This window comes from Cygnus atratus, chromosome 1 (assembly GCF_013377495.2).
Source record: "Cygnus atratus isolate AKBS03 ecotype Queensland, Australia chromosome 1, CAtr_DNAZoo_HiC_assembly, whole genome shotgun sequence".
Classification (NCBI taxonomy): domain Eukaryota; kingdom Metazoa; phylum Chordata; class Aves; order Anseriformes; family Anatidae; genus Cygnus; species Cygnus atratus.
This window is the reverse complement of record NC_066362.1, coordinates 78,848,150-78,864,556: the sequence shown is the minus strand read 5'-3', so window position 1 is coordinate 78,864,556 and position 16,407 is coordinate 78,848,150. Positions and strand designations below refer to the sequence as shown.

Here is a 16,407-nt window from a genome sequence, read left to right as displayed (position 1 = left end):
TGTAGGCCTATGGACATCTGTAAAAGACCACTGAAGAAAATAATAGCCTGTGGTAAAGGGTTGGGAACACAATGAACTCCTTTAATGGACTTGGTCAAGAGAAGAAAATCGACCTTTAAAGTGAAGGTAGAACAATGATTACCCATACAAACACTATTTTCTAGCCGATATTAATCTCAGAACACAGGAGATTTTACATTATTATTGAGATAATAGTTCCCAGCACATTGATGTTTCCACCTGAGGTTTTGAAAACTGTACATTCATTTCAGAAACACTGCTGAAGTATAGATAAAACTCCAGTAACTGTAACAGAATCAGAAACAAGACAAAACATCTCTGTGTACCTTACTATTTCACTCCAGGTAGTTACCTATGTACAGATTTTTCTGGATGTGACATTTTTCTCCACTTGAAAACTTTCTCAGGGCAAGATTCAAGCACTTATTGCAACCATGTGGGCCACCTGGGTGGAATTACCCGTCAGCAGCAGCACTGAGGCTGCTGTGTATCCAGAGATCCCAGAGATTTCTACCATGTATGTGCCTGACAGCATATATGCACATATTCTGTCCAGACAGTCCCAGGCAGAAATACATTAGTGTTTAATTCAGATATACAGAGACTGCACTAAATGGAGCAAGATGGAAGCCAAGAGAGTCTCCTGGAAGAAAGCAATCCCCCTTGGAACAACTTGCCAGTAGACCGAGAAACATTTTTATTAAAATTTTAAGAGAAGAAAAAAAACAATGAGAGAACTTCAGCTAAATTATAAGGCAGCTGAGTCTCAGGCAACGAAAATAAATACAGTAGAAAATACAAATTGTTCAATATACAGAAAACAATGAAAGGAGCCTCTTTCCAAGGTAAGAGCACACGGTGTTGCTTAAGCTGGAGATAAAGCTCAAGAGTGTCCAGTAAGGAGTGAAAATGAAGGTGAAAATAGTTGATAAACAGTGCAAGAGCCCTGAATCAAACCCCAAAAGCTATCTCTAATATTAATGTTTGTGTATGCATCTACAAATATTCACCATTCATTTTGGAATACTTGGTGCCATTGGTAAGACATGGAAACAAGTTAAGAGCCAAGACATGGCTTTTGATTTCTACAAAAGGCTTCCTATCTTGTATATCTTCTCTTGCAAGTAATTCGCTAAATCATCTCCAGTGATTCCTGAGTGAGAGTTTTTACCAAATACTGAAGCTATGATTCTTTTCACCTGAAAGTAGAATGAAAAAGGATGCCGCAAGAGCCGTTTAATGAAGTTAACGTTTAATTACAGTTCTCGTTTGAAACCATTATTTAAAAAATATTTTCTGTTTCCTCCAAATGGTACCTGAAGCCTGGAGACAAACCTGACTAAATTGCAGATTCTACCAGACAGCTATATTTTCTTATACGGCACTGTGAAATATGTTTTGTGATCCATTATAGGATGAAAAATAAAACAAAACAAAAAAAAAGACAAAATATTGGAACTACTTAGAGAGCAGACATTTTGAAATTACTGAAATTAACTGTAAGATTACGCTTTCCCCCTGTCTCTTGGCTTTTCAGAAATAATCACTATTCAAAACAGTTAAAGGTTACTGTTTAGGGAGAAGAAAGGTGATTTCTATACAGGAAGGCAATTGTTCAGTTCTCAAATTCTGATGTTTTGAAAATAACCAGGAAAAGTGTATAGAACAAAAATGCAGGATTCAGGTATTAACAGCAATTTAAAATAGCAAAAGATCAAACCTTAGCCTGTAAAGAAATAAAACCAAGACAAGCCACTCACTGAGCTTTGCAGATTTACAATCGTTATTGCTCCCATTCCAAGAAATTTTCATAATACAGCTGAGAGAGCATAGTTTGTGGTGATGGATTATAAACTGTAAAAACCCATTGGCTACAGACTGTAATTCCAAGAACAATAGAAGCATAGTAATTATACATGTACTGTGACTGAGACAGAAGTCAAGGCTGACTACCTACTAATTGTGTAAGCAAGCAACATGGTGCTGGTTAGTCAGAAGCATTGTAACTGAGTTCCCCATCTGTTACAGGAGAATACAAAGCTTCAGTGCTTCCACAGAGCTTTTTTGGACTTCTGAATGTCCTTTGTTGAGTGTTCCTTACGCCTAGAGACTTTTTACTGGAAAGCTACACATGAAGAGAATGTGATATGCAGTAACATAAAAAAAAAAGATAAGCCATACACAGCTTTTTTTGTGTGCAGTAGTAGCAGTCCTTAACTTTATGCAGTGTTTGAAAGGATTAAGTGTCTGTTTACATTATTCTGTGGATGTCTGGATTTGTCTGTCATGTTTTTTGCCTGCAAAAGCTCTACATGTCTGAGACTATGCTATGCAGCCTTTACTTAAGACAGACACTTTTAGCAAGAGCAGTAATGCAGTGTATACCCCAACACTCAGTTTTGAGAACTCATGTAAGACAACCTATGAACACTCAGTCTGTCTCCTGATAAATCAGTCAAGACCTGACAAATCAGTCAGAAATGTCACTAGCCGTCCAAATCTGGCAAACTCGAAATCCACAACAGGTAGCCTAGCTACCTGAGGCTGAGTCAACACTATAGTGAATCAGTAAAAGTTACCTATGGGGAAGGGAGTACAGTTTCACTACAGAAACATTTCAGCCCACCAAGTGAGGTTATATGTAAGAAATAAATTTATTCAGTTATACATACCACTTTTTTTTTTTTTCTCTAAAAATAAACTCTACAAGCTCCCACAAATAAGGAGTAATCTATATAATATGATATAGAGAATCAGCCCTTCTTTTAGACTGGCAGGGAGGTTACCTAACCTTTCTTCCCTGACACATTTGCTAAGGTTTATACTCAGAACAAGTACAAGGTCACTGATATTCTATCAGTTTCCTAATCTTTAGTACTCTCCAGGTAATTTCCATGATTTTTATATCATCTAGGTTAACACAGTTTGAAGCTCAGATACTGACTTCTTTTTCATAAATAAATTTAATTTATAATATGTAATATTTCATGAAAGCTTTCTTGCTCTTCAGATTCATATAGGTAGGCCTCACTAGAGCCTCTGAATTAATTTAATGCATTTGCTTTAGATGGCACTATAAATATGACTACTGTCAGATAGAGAACATCTAATGGCTAAAACATAGATGTATAATTTTCCAAAAAAGAAAAGTATAATTAATCATTTGTTAGCCATGTTCTTATTGGATAACTTGAGGCAGTCATTCTTAAGACTTTCCTCTTGCAGGTTTGAGACAATAAGAGAGTTATAGAACTTTATTTTTTAAATTAAAATTTAGACTGACAGTCCTCAAGACTTCTGAGACTATGACAAATAGGAAAGAAAAAAAAAAGACATTCAAATGCACCCTGCAAGAGTAATTAAATGCATACAAGATTTTTTGCTCATTATTTTTTCAGCATTTTAACTGCAACTATTCAACCAAGACTACACAATAATAGTCATCACCTGTTCCATATTGCATTAAAGATATTTGATTTCTGTTCTCTGTGATAACTGTAGAAGTTCAAATATTTCTCATGTTGGAAACCTTCCTTATGTTAGTCTTTTCAGGGAGTAATTGTTGCACAGTGCCCAGTCTTAATCTTGTATCTTGTTTCTGTCAACTGTTGGAAACAGGTTACTGAATCAAACAAAGATATGGTCTGTTCTAATGAAACTTTTGTACAGACAGTTGGATATCTCATATAAAAAAAGTCTTAATACAGGGGTATACCTTTAAACCAAATGAAAAGGGTTGGTCTTAAACCCTGCTTGGTGCTCAAGAAGTCAGAAAAAGACCTCCTCTCATCCAACATCCCATAGCCAAAAATTCCTACTGTGATTAAGGTGTCAAGAGAGTTTTAAAAGAAAGGTAAGCAGAAATGCTACCACTCAACTGCTGTTTTGTTCTCCCTGCAGTTCTCAGACATATTCACTTCTAGATGCTTACCAATAATTTTAAGCTCGGATATATAAATGTGTAGGATTTGCTCTTTTGTTTCCAAATGTACCTGCTACCTCTGGCTTTTACTTCTCCAATTTAAAAGAACAAACCTTTGTTTCCTGTGAAGTACACTGATGTCAACTCTAAAGATAACACTTGAATTAGGGCCTATCACTTAATTCCATTAAGAAATATGCTTTTTGCTTTGAAGTTAAGACATCATACAGGCACTAAGCAACTAATTCTGAGACAGTTCTGCACACAGACAAAACAGACTTCTAGCTGCTTACAAAACTGCACAATCCAAGAGGGAGGCACGAGGAAGCTGCACAGCAATATCTTCAGCCTTCAGAGCCATCCTTTGTGTAAATCCTGATGTAAATGTACACATCTTCTGCTGAATCTGGTTTTTGAAAATCCCATGGATGAAATGAGGAATTGGGTGGTAAGAAGGATCTTCATGCTCAGAAAGTAACCTGAAGCCTGGGAATTATGTTTATCAGAAAGTGGGGATCTGGTTTTCCTCAATATTGCAATACAAGCTTACTAGTTTGAAATTCCATCTCACATACAAGCACTAATAAATAAGACCAAGCTCCTGCCAAAACAGACAGAGAACCACTTCCTACAGGACTTGTGAAGACTCAGAAATGCAGAGCTGTATGTAAATCGTTTCAATCCATTCACAGGCCTGTACACAGCAGAATAATGGAAGACAAATTCTTCAGTGATTTATGTGTCATGAGCAGAAACTCTCTACTTTGCAAATAACACAGACTGGAGCACTTGTGTGAACCCTGTGATGAGAATTTCCAAGGATGGAGGGGAAAGTCCCTACAACTGCTGATAAATGTGCCCTTGCATCAAGCATCTAACAAGCAGTCCGTTTAATGGGTATATGATATGACAAAAAAGTCCATTCATAAATAAAACAAGTTCATGAGTGTTAAAGAGATCACACAGGCATCAGAAATGGGAGGTCATGAGGGGTAATGAGATCACAGACACTAGAAAGGGGAAAGAATTATAATGGTGGAGAAAGTGTTCCTTTCTCAATACCCAGAAATCTGCTACAGGTTCCCATCTGCTTCTCACTTCCTCTAGGAAGGTCTCTGCTGGTAAAAACTGGCACAAAGGACAAAATGAAGGCTGAGTGGATGCTGGCATAGTATTTCCTGCTGTACATAGTGTTGAAATGATGATGAACTGCAAGGTGAACATAACCTATGGTGGGAATAAATCTTTGTTGTAGAGTTCCTTGGAACTATAAAAAGATGTCGAAGTTGAGGGCAAGAGGGCAAGAGCAAGAAGATGTGCTCAGATTATTGCTTCAGGTACATTCTCAGTAGAGGTTTGGAAAGGAGATGGATGAACTACTGCCAAAATTACTGGTAGAATTCATGGGCATTCTTGTACTTAATGCTATGTTTGTTCAATTTCTGCACTTTCCCAAGCTTAAAGCCACATTCTCCTCTTTTTCCTAATAAAGAATTCCTTGTATATAGATCCAGCATCTTTGTGAATGTTGGAGATACATCTGCTGAAGACAGTCAGGGAAGACTTGCATGGTGTTCATATATTTCTGTATGAGAATGCAGTTATTTATCAAGAACTTTTTTTTTTTACTCTCATTACACACCTGGCAAAAGGGAACCTTCTCCAGGATCCCATGCATCTGTGCTGTGTCAGAAAAATCCTACAGTAATTTACCAGACTAAGCAGAACACCCTAACAACACCCTAAAAACACTGATGACTACTGCCAGAAAAGAAAGCAAGCCCCCCTCTCCTTCAAAGGAAAAGAAACCCCCCCAGAAAACGAGGAGCACCCCATTGGCATCCAGTGAAGAAAAGAGACTATAAAAGAATCAAGGAGCATGATAGTTTTCCACTAGCTGATGCATGATAGTTTTCCACTGAAAACGCATTTCTGTTAAATAAGCAATCAAACTGACAGGTAGAGAAAAGCTCAGAATTTTAATAGTGTGCAGACCACATGCTGTAAATGATTTGTTATTCAGAAGGTGGAAAATAACCACCTGATCCAACAGTTGCTTCAGCAGAGAGAACAGTTCATAACATAACTATTCCTCAGGCATTAGCAACTGAGTAATACCCTGCCTAGCTACCATGGTGTTCTCTTTTCTCCTTATGGGAGCTAGTGGTAGGCATATGACCCTTGCAGAAGGAGGGTGTGAGATGCTCACTACTTTCAGTCTGCTGATTGTATATATAAGGCAGGCCTCAATGTTCTCTGCTTTGAAACCTGGCTTTTAGAGAATATATAAATATTGGCTGAAGATCGGGGAAGTGTAAGACTGACCTGCTGGGTCAACCAGCTCACCAGTGAGTTATACATGCATCACTCTCCCAAGATATTAGTCTGGACTGATTAGGCTTAGCTTTAAGGTAAGCATTGGAAAACGTTGTTCAATCCCAATCTGAGATAACTTCATATCAAAGGTTGCTTTCTACCAAAGTGTTTACATTGCATAAAAAGTAAAGATTGGACATTTGGTTAAGTTAATTCACAATGATAACAGAGGGTGACAGGGAAGCAGAGCAAGGAAAATATACAGGAAAAATTGCACTTTGAGGTTAAATAGCCACAAAGTTAGCACAATGACTGAGCAACATTTAAGTGTACCTCTGGAATTAATGAATGCACCACAGACCTTTAATTTCAAGTTCCTGCAGTTCCAGGCTGTATGTGGAAAGATGTGTTCTGTCTCTAGAGATGCAGATGTGGCTACAAAGAGCTGTGGTGAAAGAAGCAGTGATTTGGTAATGTATTGACCAGAACAGTTGGCCACAGTTAGGGGAATGCTGTATAAGGGATAGATCTTAATTACACTTCTGCAAGTAGCAAATATTTATCTCCAAGAAAATAAAACTACTATTTCTGCAGAGCTCCCTTCTTTATTTTATCACTCCTTTAAAACTACTCTATTCTAAGTAAGGCAAGCAGATATACCCATTTTGTTTTTTGTGGTGAAAATTGACGAAAGAATTAAGAAGGAAAATAAGCAAAATGGTAAAATCACTTTTGGAGTCCAATTGCTTACACTGAACACCACTACACAGGCCCCAAGACAGTGGAAATGAATGCCACGGTATTCAGAACTGAGACAAACAAGCTTCTGAATGTCATAGGTCTGTCATTGCTTAAAAAAAAAAAAAAAAAAAGGTCAGGGAGAGAAAGCTATTGGCTGCCACGCTTTAAGAAGACAGCATTCAAATGCATGAACAGAGGGGAACAGATGACTGTTCTGTCAAGAGCTAGTTCAAAATGTACATACTGCAGTGAAGTCCCAGAATTCATTACAAATAAAGTTAAAACAATTTTCCATACAAAAGAAACACATAGTTTAAAATAGGAAAGAAGAGATATACTAGGCAGAGAGTTTGAGTAACAAAACTCCCAGGTTTTGATTTACATGCTGTATTCTATAAATAATATTTTGTCCAACACACTTTCCCACTAACTCCTGCAAAAAGAGTTATCATATACATGATCTTAATCTTTACAATGACCATGTCTTCCCACTTTTAGGCTTTACATCATGATAAGTATATACAGGCACTTGGAGCTTTGAAAGTAATCATGTAATAGATAATGTAGGCTCTTAGATATAAAGAAGTTAGATGAAGTCCAAGCAATAGGAAATAGAAGTGAAAACATGAAAAATAGGATGGGTTTGAAGAAGCTGATGAGCTGGGATCTTAAAGAACTAATATTTGAAAAAGCTCCACCACAATTAAAAATACAGCTAGCTGTGCTTGACTTGACACCTTCAAGGGCAGAGAGGCCTTGCAGAGAGATTTTGACAGACTAGAGGACTGGGCAATCACCAAGTATGAAGTTTAACAAGAGCAAGTGCCAGATCCTGCACCTGGGATGGGGCAATCCTGGCTGAACGCACAGACAAGGGGATGAGAGGATGGAGACCAGCCCTGTGGAAAGAGATCTGGAGATTCTGGTCAATCACAAGTTGAATATGAGTCAACAGTGTGTTTTGACAGCTGAAAGGGCCAACCGTACCTTGGAGTGCATCAAGCACAACATTGCTAGCCAGTTGAGTGAAGTGATTGTCCTGCTCTGCTCTGCATTGGTCCAGCCTCACCATAAGTACTATGTGTAGTTTGGGGCACCACAATATAAGAAGGATATAAAACTATTAGAGAGTGTCCAAAGGAGATCAACAAAGATGGTGAAGGGTCTCGAGAGCAAGACATATGAAGAGTGGATGAAGTCACTTGGATTGTTCAGCTTAGAGAAGAGGAGACTGAGGGGTGACCTTATAGACAACCTGCAGCTTCCTCATGAGGGGGAGTGGAGAGGCAAGCACTGATCTGTTCTCTCTGGTGACCAGTGAGAGGACACAAAGGAAAGTTCAGGTTGGATATTAGAAAAGGTTCCTTGCTGAGTGGGTGATCTGGCACTGGAACAGGCTCTGCAGGGAAGTGGTCATGGCACCAAGCATGCTGGAGTTGAAGAAGCATTTGGACAACACTCTAAGATTTTGGTTAAATTAAGTTGTTTTGCTGTAGAATAGAAATATGTAAAACCCGCTGTGTTCTCAACTGGTGAAGCCCTCCTCATTTGCCATTGCATTTAGAATAGAAATCTTGATTTAGGATACAAAATTACTTTCTCCTTGTACCCCAAAGAGATGCATAAAAACAGAGCAAAATACTTCTACTGATAAAGACACAGGAGTGAATGGAACTCTTAGTAAATGCTAAAATGCCCCCTTTTCTTTTTCTTTTCTTTTCTTTTCTTTTCTTTTCTTTTCTTTTCTTTTCTTTTCTTTTCTTTTCTTTTCTTTTCTTTTCTTTTCTCTTCTCTTCTCTTCTCTTCTTTTCTCTTCTTTTCTCTTCTTTTCTCTTCTTTTCTTTTTTCTTTTCTTTTCTTTTCTTTTCTTTTCTTTTCTTTTCTTTTTTTTTCTTTTCTTTTCTTTTCTTTTCTTTTCTTTTCTTTTCTTTTCTTTTCTTTTTTCTTTTCTTTTTTTCTCTTTTTTTCTTTTCTTTTCTTTTCTTTTCTTTTCTTTTCTTTTCTTTTCTTTTTCTTTTTTTTCTCTTTTTTTCTTTTCTTTTCTTTTTTCTTTTCCCTTCCCTTCCCTTCCCTTCCCTTCCCTTCCCTTCCCTTCCCTTCCCTTCCCTTCAGCAGAGCAGAGACTCTGACACAGCAGTATGGAGAAGTCTTCAGTTACACACTGAGCAGTTTGCTAGGCCTTCTAGTGAAGGATCAAAGGTGGTAAAAGATGGCTAAAGCAGTTGCTGACTTTCAGCTCTTTCTGATTCAGTTAAGTGAAACTGGGAAATAAGTAAGCAACTGGTGCTATAGAATATTAAACTTTTGCAGTCCTGAGGCAGAGTTAAATGATTAGCTTTCTTAAGTGAGACACAGAGGAATCATAGCATTATAGATTAGAAATGAATTTAAGGTCAAATAAAGCAACAACAAATGCTAAAAATGTAGGTGGAAAATGATGAACAATGTGAAGATCCAGCAACATACCAAGGAACAGTTTAAAGATTCAGCACTATACAAATATGAAAAATTCATTTCAGACATCATGAAGGGAAAGAACTCCTAGTTTTTAGTATTATTTAATTCTAAAGTCATTTTGGGAAGAAAGAAAGAAAAAAAAAACTTTTCTTGAGTCATTTAGGCATTTTTTTGAAGTTTCTGAATTCATTTTTTTAATTTTATTAAAAAATAAAGCACTTTGACATTTGCCATCATACAGTTACTCATAGGGAGCAACAAGTTATTCATAGGGCAGAAGATTTAATTTGGATTGATTAAGATAACTCTAAGAAAGACATTAATCCTGTAACTCGTGCATCACCATCTCTCCCCAAATTGCTAACCTATTCCAAACTTCTGAGCAGTTTTCAGTCACTGAATGTTTTGATTATTCATTCTGTTGCAATCAATTTTTGTATTCCCTTCCCTGCCCTGCCCTGCCCTGCCCTGCCCTGCCCTGCCCTTACCCTGCCCTTACCCTGACCTGCCCTTCCCTTCCCTTATACTGCCCTGCCCTGCTCTTGCTTTTAATTTCACATTTTTAAGAACATGAAAATACTCTAAGACTGATTATACAATTAACACTCCCTCAGCATATCAAACCTTAACAATGACCTCAAATAATCCCAGTTTGTGCCATGCCTAGACTGAGTATAACAAATACAGATTTTCTAGCTTTGATGTGTAGTCACTTGGAAACCTGAAACCACGGACAGTAGAAAGGTAAAGGGAATGATTTATAAGAATTCTACAGTGCCATGTTCAGGATAAGCATCTTAGGTTTACGAATGACTTTCCATTTGTATTCTTAATTAATAAAGGTGAAACAGAAATAGTTTAAAAGATCTACATTGTTGCAAGTTGTCCTAAAATATTAGATTTAAAAATGTAATTAACTTGAGGATGTGAATATTGTTTAAGCTTATACCCCATCCCTCCCCTCCACCCCCCAGTACAGAGGTGCAAAAACTTAGTTTAGCTGCCGAAAGAAAAAGGTGGTAATTTTTCAGGTATATACACTCCAAATCCTAACATTACCCATAAATAAAAAACACATTTATTTTAGTGGTAACTGTCAAACTTTCAGTCAAGCAAAGGAAGAAACATAAAAGCAAGAACAATTATCTCTGAGAAAAGAGAATCAATTACACATCTGGACCTTTTTTCTTTCTCACAAAAGTTTAAACCAGAGAATATCTATGAAATCACATCAGTATAGTGAAACATCATAATGGGGACAGCAAGATGCAAATGAAGATGGAGTACAAGCAGATGTGCCTTTGTTTTTAATTCAGCTACTCTGTCAGGTCTAGTAACATTTAAGAATTCCTTCTGTCAGTCACAGTTTAACTTAACATTTGTAATATTTACTAAGAACATACCAGGTATTTTAATACTATTTTGAGCTTACCTAGTTCACAGAGTAGCCTAGCCTCGAATAACCAGTAGTTAAAAAGTATATAAGTCTCACACAAAAATATTATGGCAAAAATGGGGAAATCTTGAAGTTTTGCAGAATTTCATAAAGATCATAGAATCACAGAACCGTTAAGGTTGGAAAAGACCTCCAGGACAATCTGGTCCATCCAGCCCCCAGACACCAAAATTACCCACTAAACCATGTCCCTAAGTACCTCATCCAATGTTTTCTTAAACACCCCCAGAGACGGCGACTCCACCACCTCCCTGGGCAACCCGTTCCAATGCCTGACTACTCTTTCTGAGAACAAATGTCTCCTATTTCTAACCTGAACCTCCCCTGGTACAATGTGAGGCCATTCCCTCTAGTCCTATCACTAGTTGTCTGTGAGAAGAGGCCGACCCCCAGCTCCCAACACCTTCTTTCAGGTAGGTGTAGAAAGCAATAAGGTCTCCCCTGAGCCTCCTCTTCTCCAGACTAAACCCCAGCTCCCTCAGCTGCTCCTCATAGGAGTTGTGTTCCAGGTCCTTCACCAGCTTTGTAGCCCTTCTCTGGACACATTCCAGGGCCTCGATGCCCTTCTTGTAGTGAGGGGCCCAAAACTGAACACAGTACTCAAGGTGCAGCCTCACCAGAGCAGAGTACAAGGGGATGATCACCTCCATGGTCCTGTTGGCTACGCTATTACACCTGATACAAACCTGCGCTACAGGCTACGCTACGCCTGATACAAACCAAGATGAGATAGTCTCACTTCCATTTGCCAGTCTGAAACATGTCACAGATCAATTTTGCTCATGTTAATAACGTAATAGTTAAGTCTTTGAAAAACTATGTTTTTCAGAACTTTAACTCAAAATATAATTAATACATTTTGTAAAAGTTATTGTTTATCCATATTACTAACACCAGCTTTTGCAGCTAATCACTTAGGGCAGATTGTATAATAAAGACTAGCCGGAGTTTGATTATTCAAAAAATAAACACTAAGAAATATCATCTTTCTCAGTTATAAAAATTATCAATAAATATTTTTTTCCCATTGTTTATTTGTTAATATCACAGTTTATTTATTCCAAGACAGTTATCTTATGAAAGATTATTTCTAGCCAGCAGTTTTCACAAACATTTTCCAAATATTTCCTTTGTTTATCTGGTATTTTTAGCACACAACAAAAACTGTTTATTTGATTCTTTCTTTCCTTTTTTTGTAGAGATATTTTGGAAGTTCCTTAAAAAAAATGTTGGAATTGTGTTATTTGTGTTTAAGCCTAACTTCTTCTATGTTTGAAGTGTGACTTAAATATTAACATTCAAAATATACCCAAACCACTGTGAACACATATGGATGTGTTCAGATGAATAAAATTTGTAAAACCAGAATTGAAAAAAAGAAAAAAAAAATCAATTTCAAAACTGTCAAATACTTTCATACTGATTCGTGATGTAAACACTAGCTTCTGATTATACACCAGCCTTTGATCACAATCTCCAATAAAAATTCATTAAGGTAATCTGAAATATTATCCTGAAATTCCTCCAGGATAACATTACCATAACATTAAAGAAACAAATGCACATTATTGTTTAGTACAGTAAGCTATCATCAGAACTACAGAAAAGCAGTGAGAAATTTTATTTTCAATGCTCTGATCGACCCAAGATTTCATTTGTTGATGTAACTGCCAGGAACTTTACTAATCTGTATCAGATAAGAACCAGGTCCCTTAGTGTTCCATCCAAATTTATGTTACCTTATGAGGTCAATAGGCTGAAACTTGTAAAATACTCCATATCTTGCCCATTCTTGATACAGCAACTAAATAAAAAAAAAAAAAAGAAAAAGAAAGAAAATTAACTTGAAGTAAGTGTTCCCATTTGTTTTTACAAACATTGTCTAAGAGTTAAAATATATGTAGCAATAAAAAGAAAAAATAAAGCAGTTTTCTGTACTTCGGCATAAAATTCCAAGTTTATTTTCCAGGCAGGTGTAGAAGACTCCAACCACACCAGCAATGCAAGAAGGTGTATACAAATCTTTTCTCCACATACCTACCTCCTCCAAACAATATTTATTAAATAGTGATATTAAAAATAAGGACTTAAAGGGAAGAAAACAATCTGTGGTTTCATGGAAATCTTTGGAAAGATGCTAGAAATAATTCTACTTATAGAGTCAAATTCTTCTATGATGTAATTTATTTAATGGCTGGAATTATACCATAGGTAAGTAACAAGCAGTGTTTCCAGCTACCAGGCAAAGAAACAGAAAGAGCTCAAAACCAGTAACTGATATGTAAAAACATAACTAATGGTAAAAAATGTGCCAAGGCCTGCTTCTCTTCGCAGGTCCTGAGGCTATTATACCTAGTGGACTCCATATAAAAGCGCCTTCTCTCCTCATGGTGCACATGCACACACTAGTTTAAATGTTTACTATTGGAATTTCAGATTCACCCATCACCTACCAACAGCACAAAAGAAGGAACAAATCTTACAGAAATTTCTTACTATGACATAGAAAAAAAAAAAAAGCTAGGCAATAGGGATAAAAGGAAACATTTCAGAACCTGCTGTATATTAACCACAATACACACAACTACCATAATCAAGGGACTCATGATAGTCTTCATTCTCTGTTTTGTTGCTGTGATCTGTGTGACACAGGTTTGCTGAGCTTTCAAAAAGAAAAAATAAACCTTTGACAGTACTTTAGAAGAGGCTGGAAAGGAAATCAGTAATTATGGTATGAAAGTCATCACGTTCTGAAACAAAAGTCAGCTGCTGGATGGAAATTCCCATTTGATGAAAAATTTGGCAAAAGAGTTAATGTGATAGCAGTACATTTTATAACTGTGTATGCATTTGTTATTAATATAGAAAGGACTTTCAACAATTAAGCTTTCCAGAATTAGGTGAAGACCAAAGGAAGCTTAGAGGACACATCGGAAGTATCTAACAAAGTTAAATGACTATTCACCACGTTTTAACTTTAGAGGAAAATAAAAATCACAGCAGTGCCTTGCAAAAGAGAATATTTTCTGGGGAATCACCTGAATTGTTTGTATTCCTTTCACATTTTTATGCTGTGAAAGGTCTAGAGGAAGTCTCAGAAAACATATTCATTTAAAACTATTTCTTGGAGTACAGACTGCATGAAAAAAAACAATGATGATAAATGAAAGTAAACAAACTGCACCACTATTTATAGATTATGAATCATAATCTATACTGCACAACATGGTGTAGTAATCTATACTACACCGTGACTTCATCCAAAAAGACAGGTGTCAAGGCTTTTGTTCCTATTTTCCAAAAAGAAGTACAGAGAGCCTAGAAAGAAAGAGTAACATATGAGAGGTAAGGTCAGTTCCTTTAAAATAAGGCACCACATCTTCCTAGTACAATTGGAGTAGCAATGAAACTGTGTCTTAAGTGTTAAGAATGAGCTTCTGTGTAGAATCTCTGCTGTTACCCAAGGGACAACCTCCCACTTCAGTTGCTCCCTTGTTGTGAGCACTAACTGACTGTCCCTTGCTTGTCTCATGGAAATTATAGTTAATGTGGAGCAATGTAAATGCAGAGTTAATACCTTGGAGACCTCTAGTTTTCTGTCAGCTTTGGCTAGGATTGGGCAATAAGTTTAAAAAACGCTGGGGAGGAAGACAAACCAAGAAATACATGCACACAAATACACAACCAGGTATGTATAGAGTACATTCTGCAGAGAAGTTAAATTAAATATTTGCACTTTTTTTTTCGTTAACAGAAACAGCTGAATGGTTCACAGATACTCAAAAGCACTAATTAGCACTAATAGTCTAATTAGACAACGCATTAATTAAACAAGATATAGATTTTTTCATAATGTGCAGTATGTGGAACTTATGTGCTTAACAGCACCATAGATTGCAAACCTTAATTCTACCTGTAAAATAGATGCTTAATAAACATGTTACTATTTCTTCCCATTCATAACAGATTATTGCACAATGGAGTCATGTAAGTATGCAAAAACTGGTGGTGATATTAGTTACAAAGTACATATAGTTTTTGCGGTTATCAATAGTAGCATCTGTCAGCTAGCAGTACATCATATTTTTTCTAGTGTTTATAATGCCTCTCCTCCCACAGATGCTATGTGAAAGAACTAAATAAATATCAAGGGAGTAATTAAGGTCTGGATCCCACAAACATGTACCCACCTAATTATTATCGTTTGGAATATGGAAATTGGCTTCCAACCATTTAAGGGAATGGAGCTATGCCAATGTATACTCATTAATGATCCAGCCCAGACTGCTTTCTCTTCTTAGATGAAGGAGTAAACCCTACTCTGCTGAAGTAATTGGGAGTTCAGCAATGAGATTCAGGGAGTGTGGAGTCTTGGCATATAGAATATTGCTGTTACAGAGCATAGTCTTGCAAAATGCTTTGCACCTGTGGAAAGAAATGAAACTACATTTGATTTTCTTTGGCTTCAGTAGGAGTTGAAGAGGATAGACCTGGCTGCCATATTGATATTTTCATATGAATACTTGTGGTTATCTATTTAAAATCACTCCTTTCCATTACTCCACAGAATTACTTACAATTTATTTTCATAAAAAATCCTACCAATAAGTCCATTCACTGAATGTTCAAAACAAGAAAGTTAAAACTATTAAATTATTAGCACTACTTAAAAGCTGTTTTGATCATAGCTAGAGTATTGAATTTAAAGAGCAGAAAGAGAGAACTTTCTAAAATTTCAATTAGTTCAGGAATGGGTTGCTACGACATTATATCGGGCGACAGAATCACATTTGTTATTCTGATTCTGAAAGACATAACACTGAAGGTGGCATGTATATTTTCCATTCATGTGTGTTGCCCACACTAAATCTGTCTTAACAATTCAATTTTACAAGACTAAGCTTAATCTGGAAGCTGGAATAGGTTTTCTTTCCTGATTTATATTAAGTTGAAAGGAATTCTAGGAAGAGTTTTGTAATATAGTTTATTGTATGTTATCAGTTTCACTTAAAGCAGTACTTTCTGTAAATTTATAATAACACTTTTCAATCTGCTTCTAATAATCTAGGGATGTTGTTGTAGTATATCACAAGAGTGTAATTCCTAGATAGGTAAGAAATTCCTCATGTACTTCTCTGTCATACACACTCCTAGCAATGAAAGGTTACAAATAGCCAGTGGATTACAAGACCAAGTTAGTGTTTATACTCATGGCAAATTATTACAATGCTGCTGTGCAATAATTTTCTTAAATATATTTTTTCTACAGCAGAAATCACACTAAAACAGGGAAATTCCTTCACCCTAATCAACAGTCTTAGGAAAACAGGGGGTTTCATTGACTGCTCATTTCTAATTCTCATAGGATGTGACAAAAGTAATGTTTCACAGGGCATTTTCTCCAAAGAAATCCTGAAGAGGGTTTTAGTAAGTATTAACCTTTTGTATTATGAACTGGTACATAAACCTTAATTACTTCTGCTTCTTTATTGGC

The 16,407-nt window shown here is 36.5% G+C and overlaps 1 protein-coding gene across 1 annotated transcript in view; it reads right to left on the bottom strand.

Annotated features, from left to right (window-relative positions):
- Positions 1 to 16,407, bottom strand: part of ANO2 (anoctamin 2) — a 194,779-nt gene that overhangs the window by 125,789 nt on the left and 52,583 nt on the right. Inside the window, exon 10 of the mRNA XM_050710475.1 lies at positions 12,653 to 12,717. Coding sequence (XP_050566432.1) covers positions 12,653 to 12,717 — 65 coding nt within the window. The remainder of the gene's footprint in view (positions 1 to 12,652; positions 12,718 to 16,407) is intronic.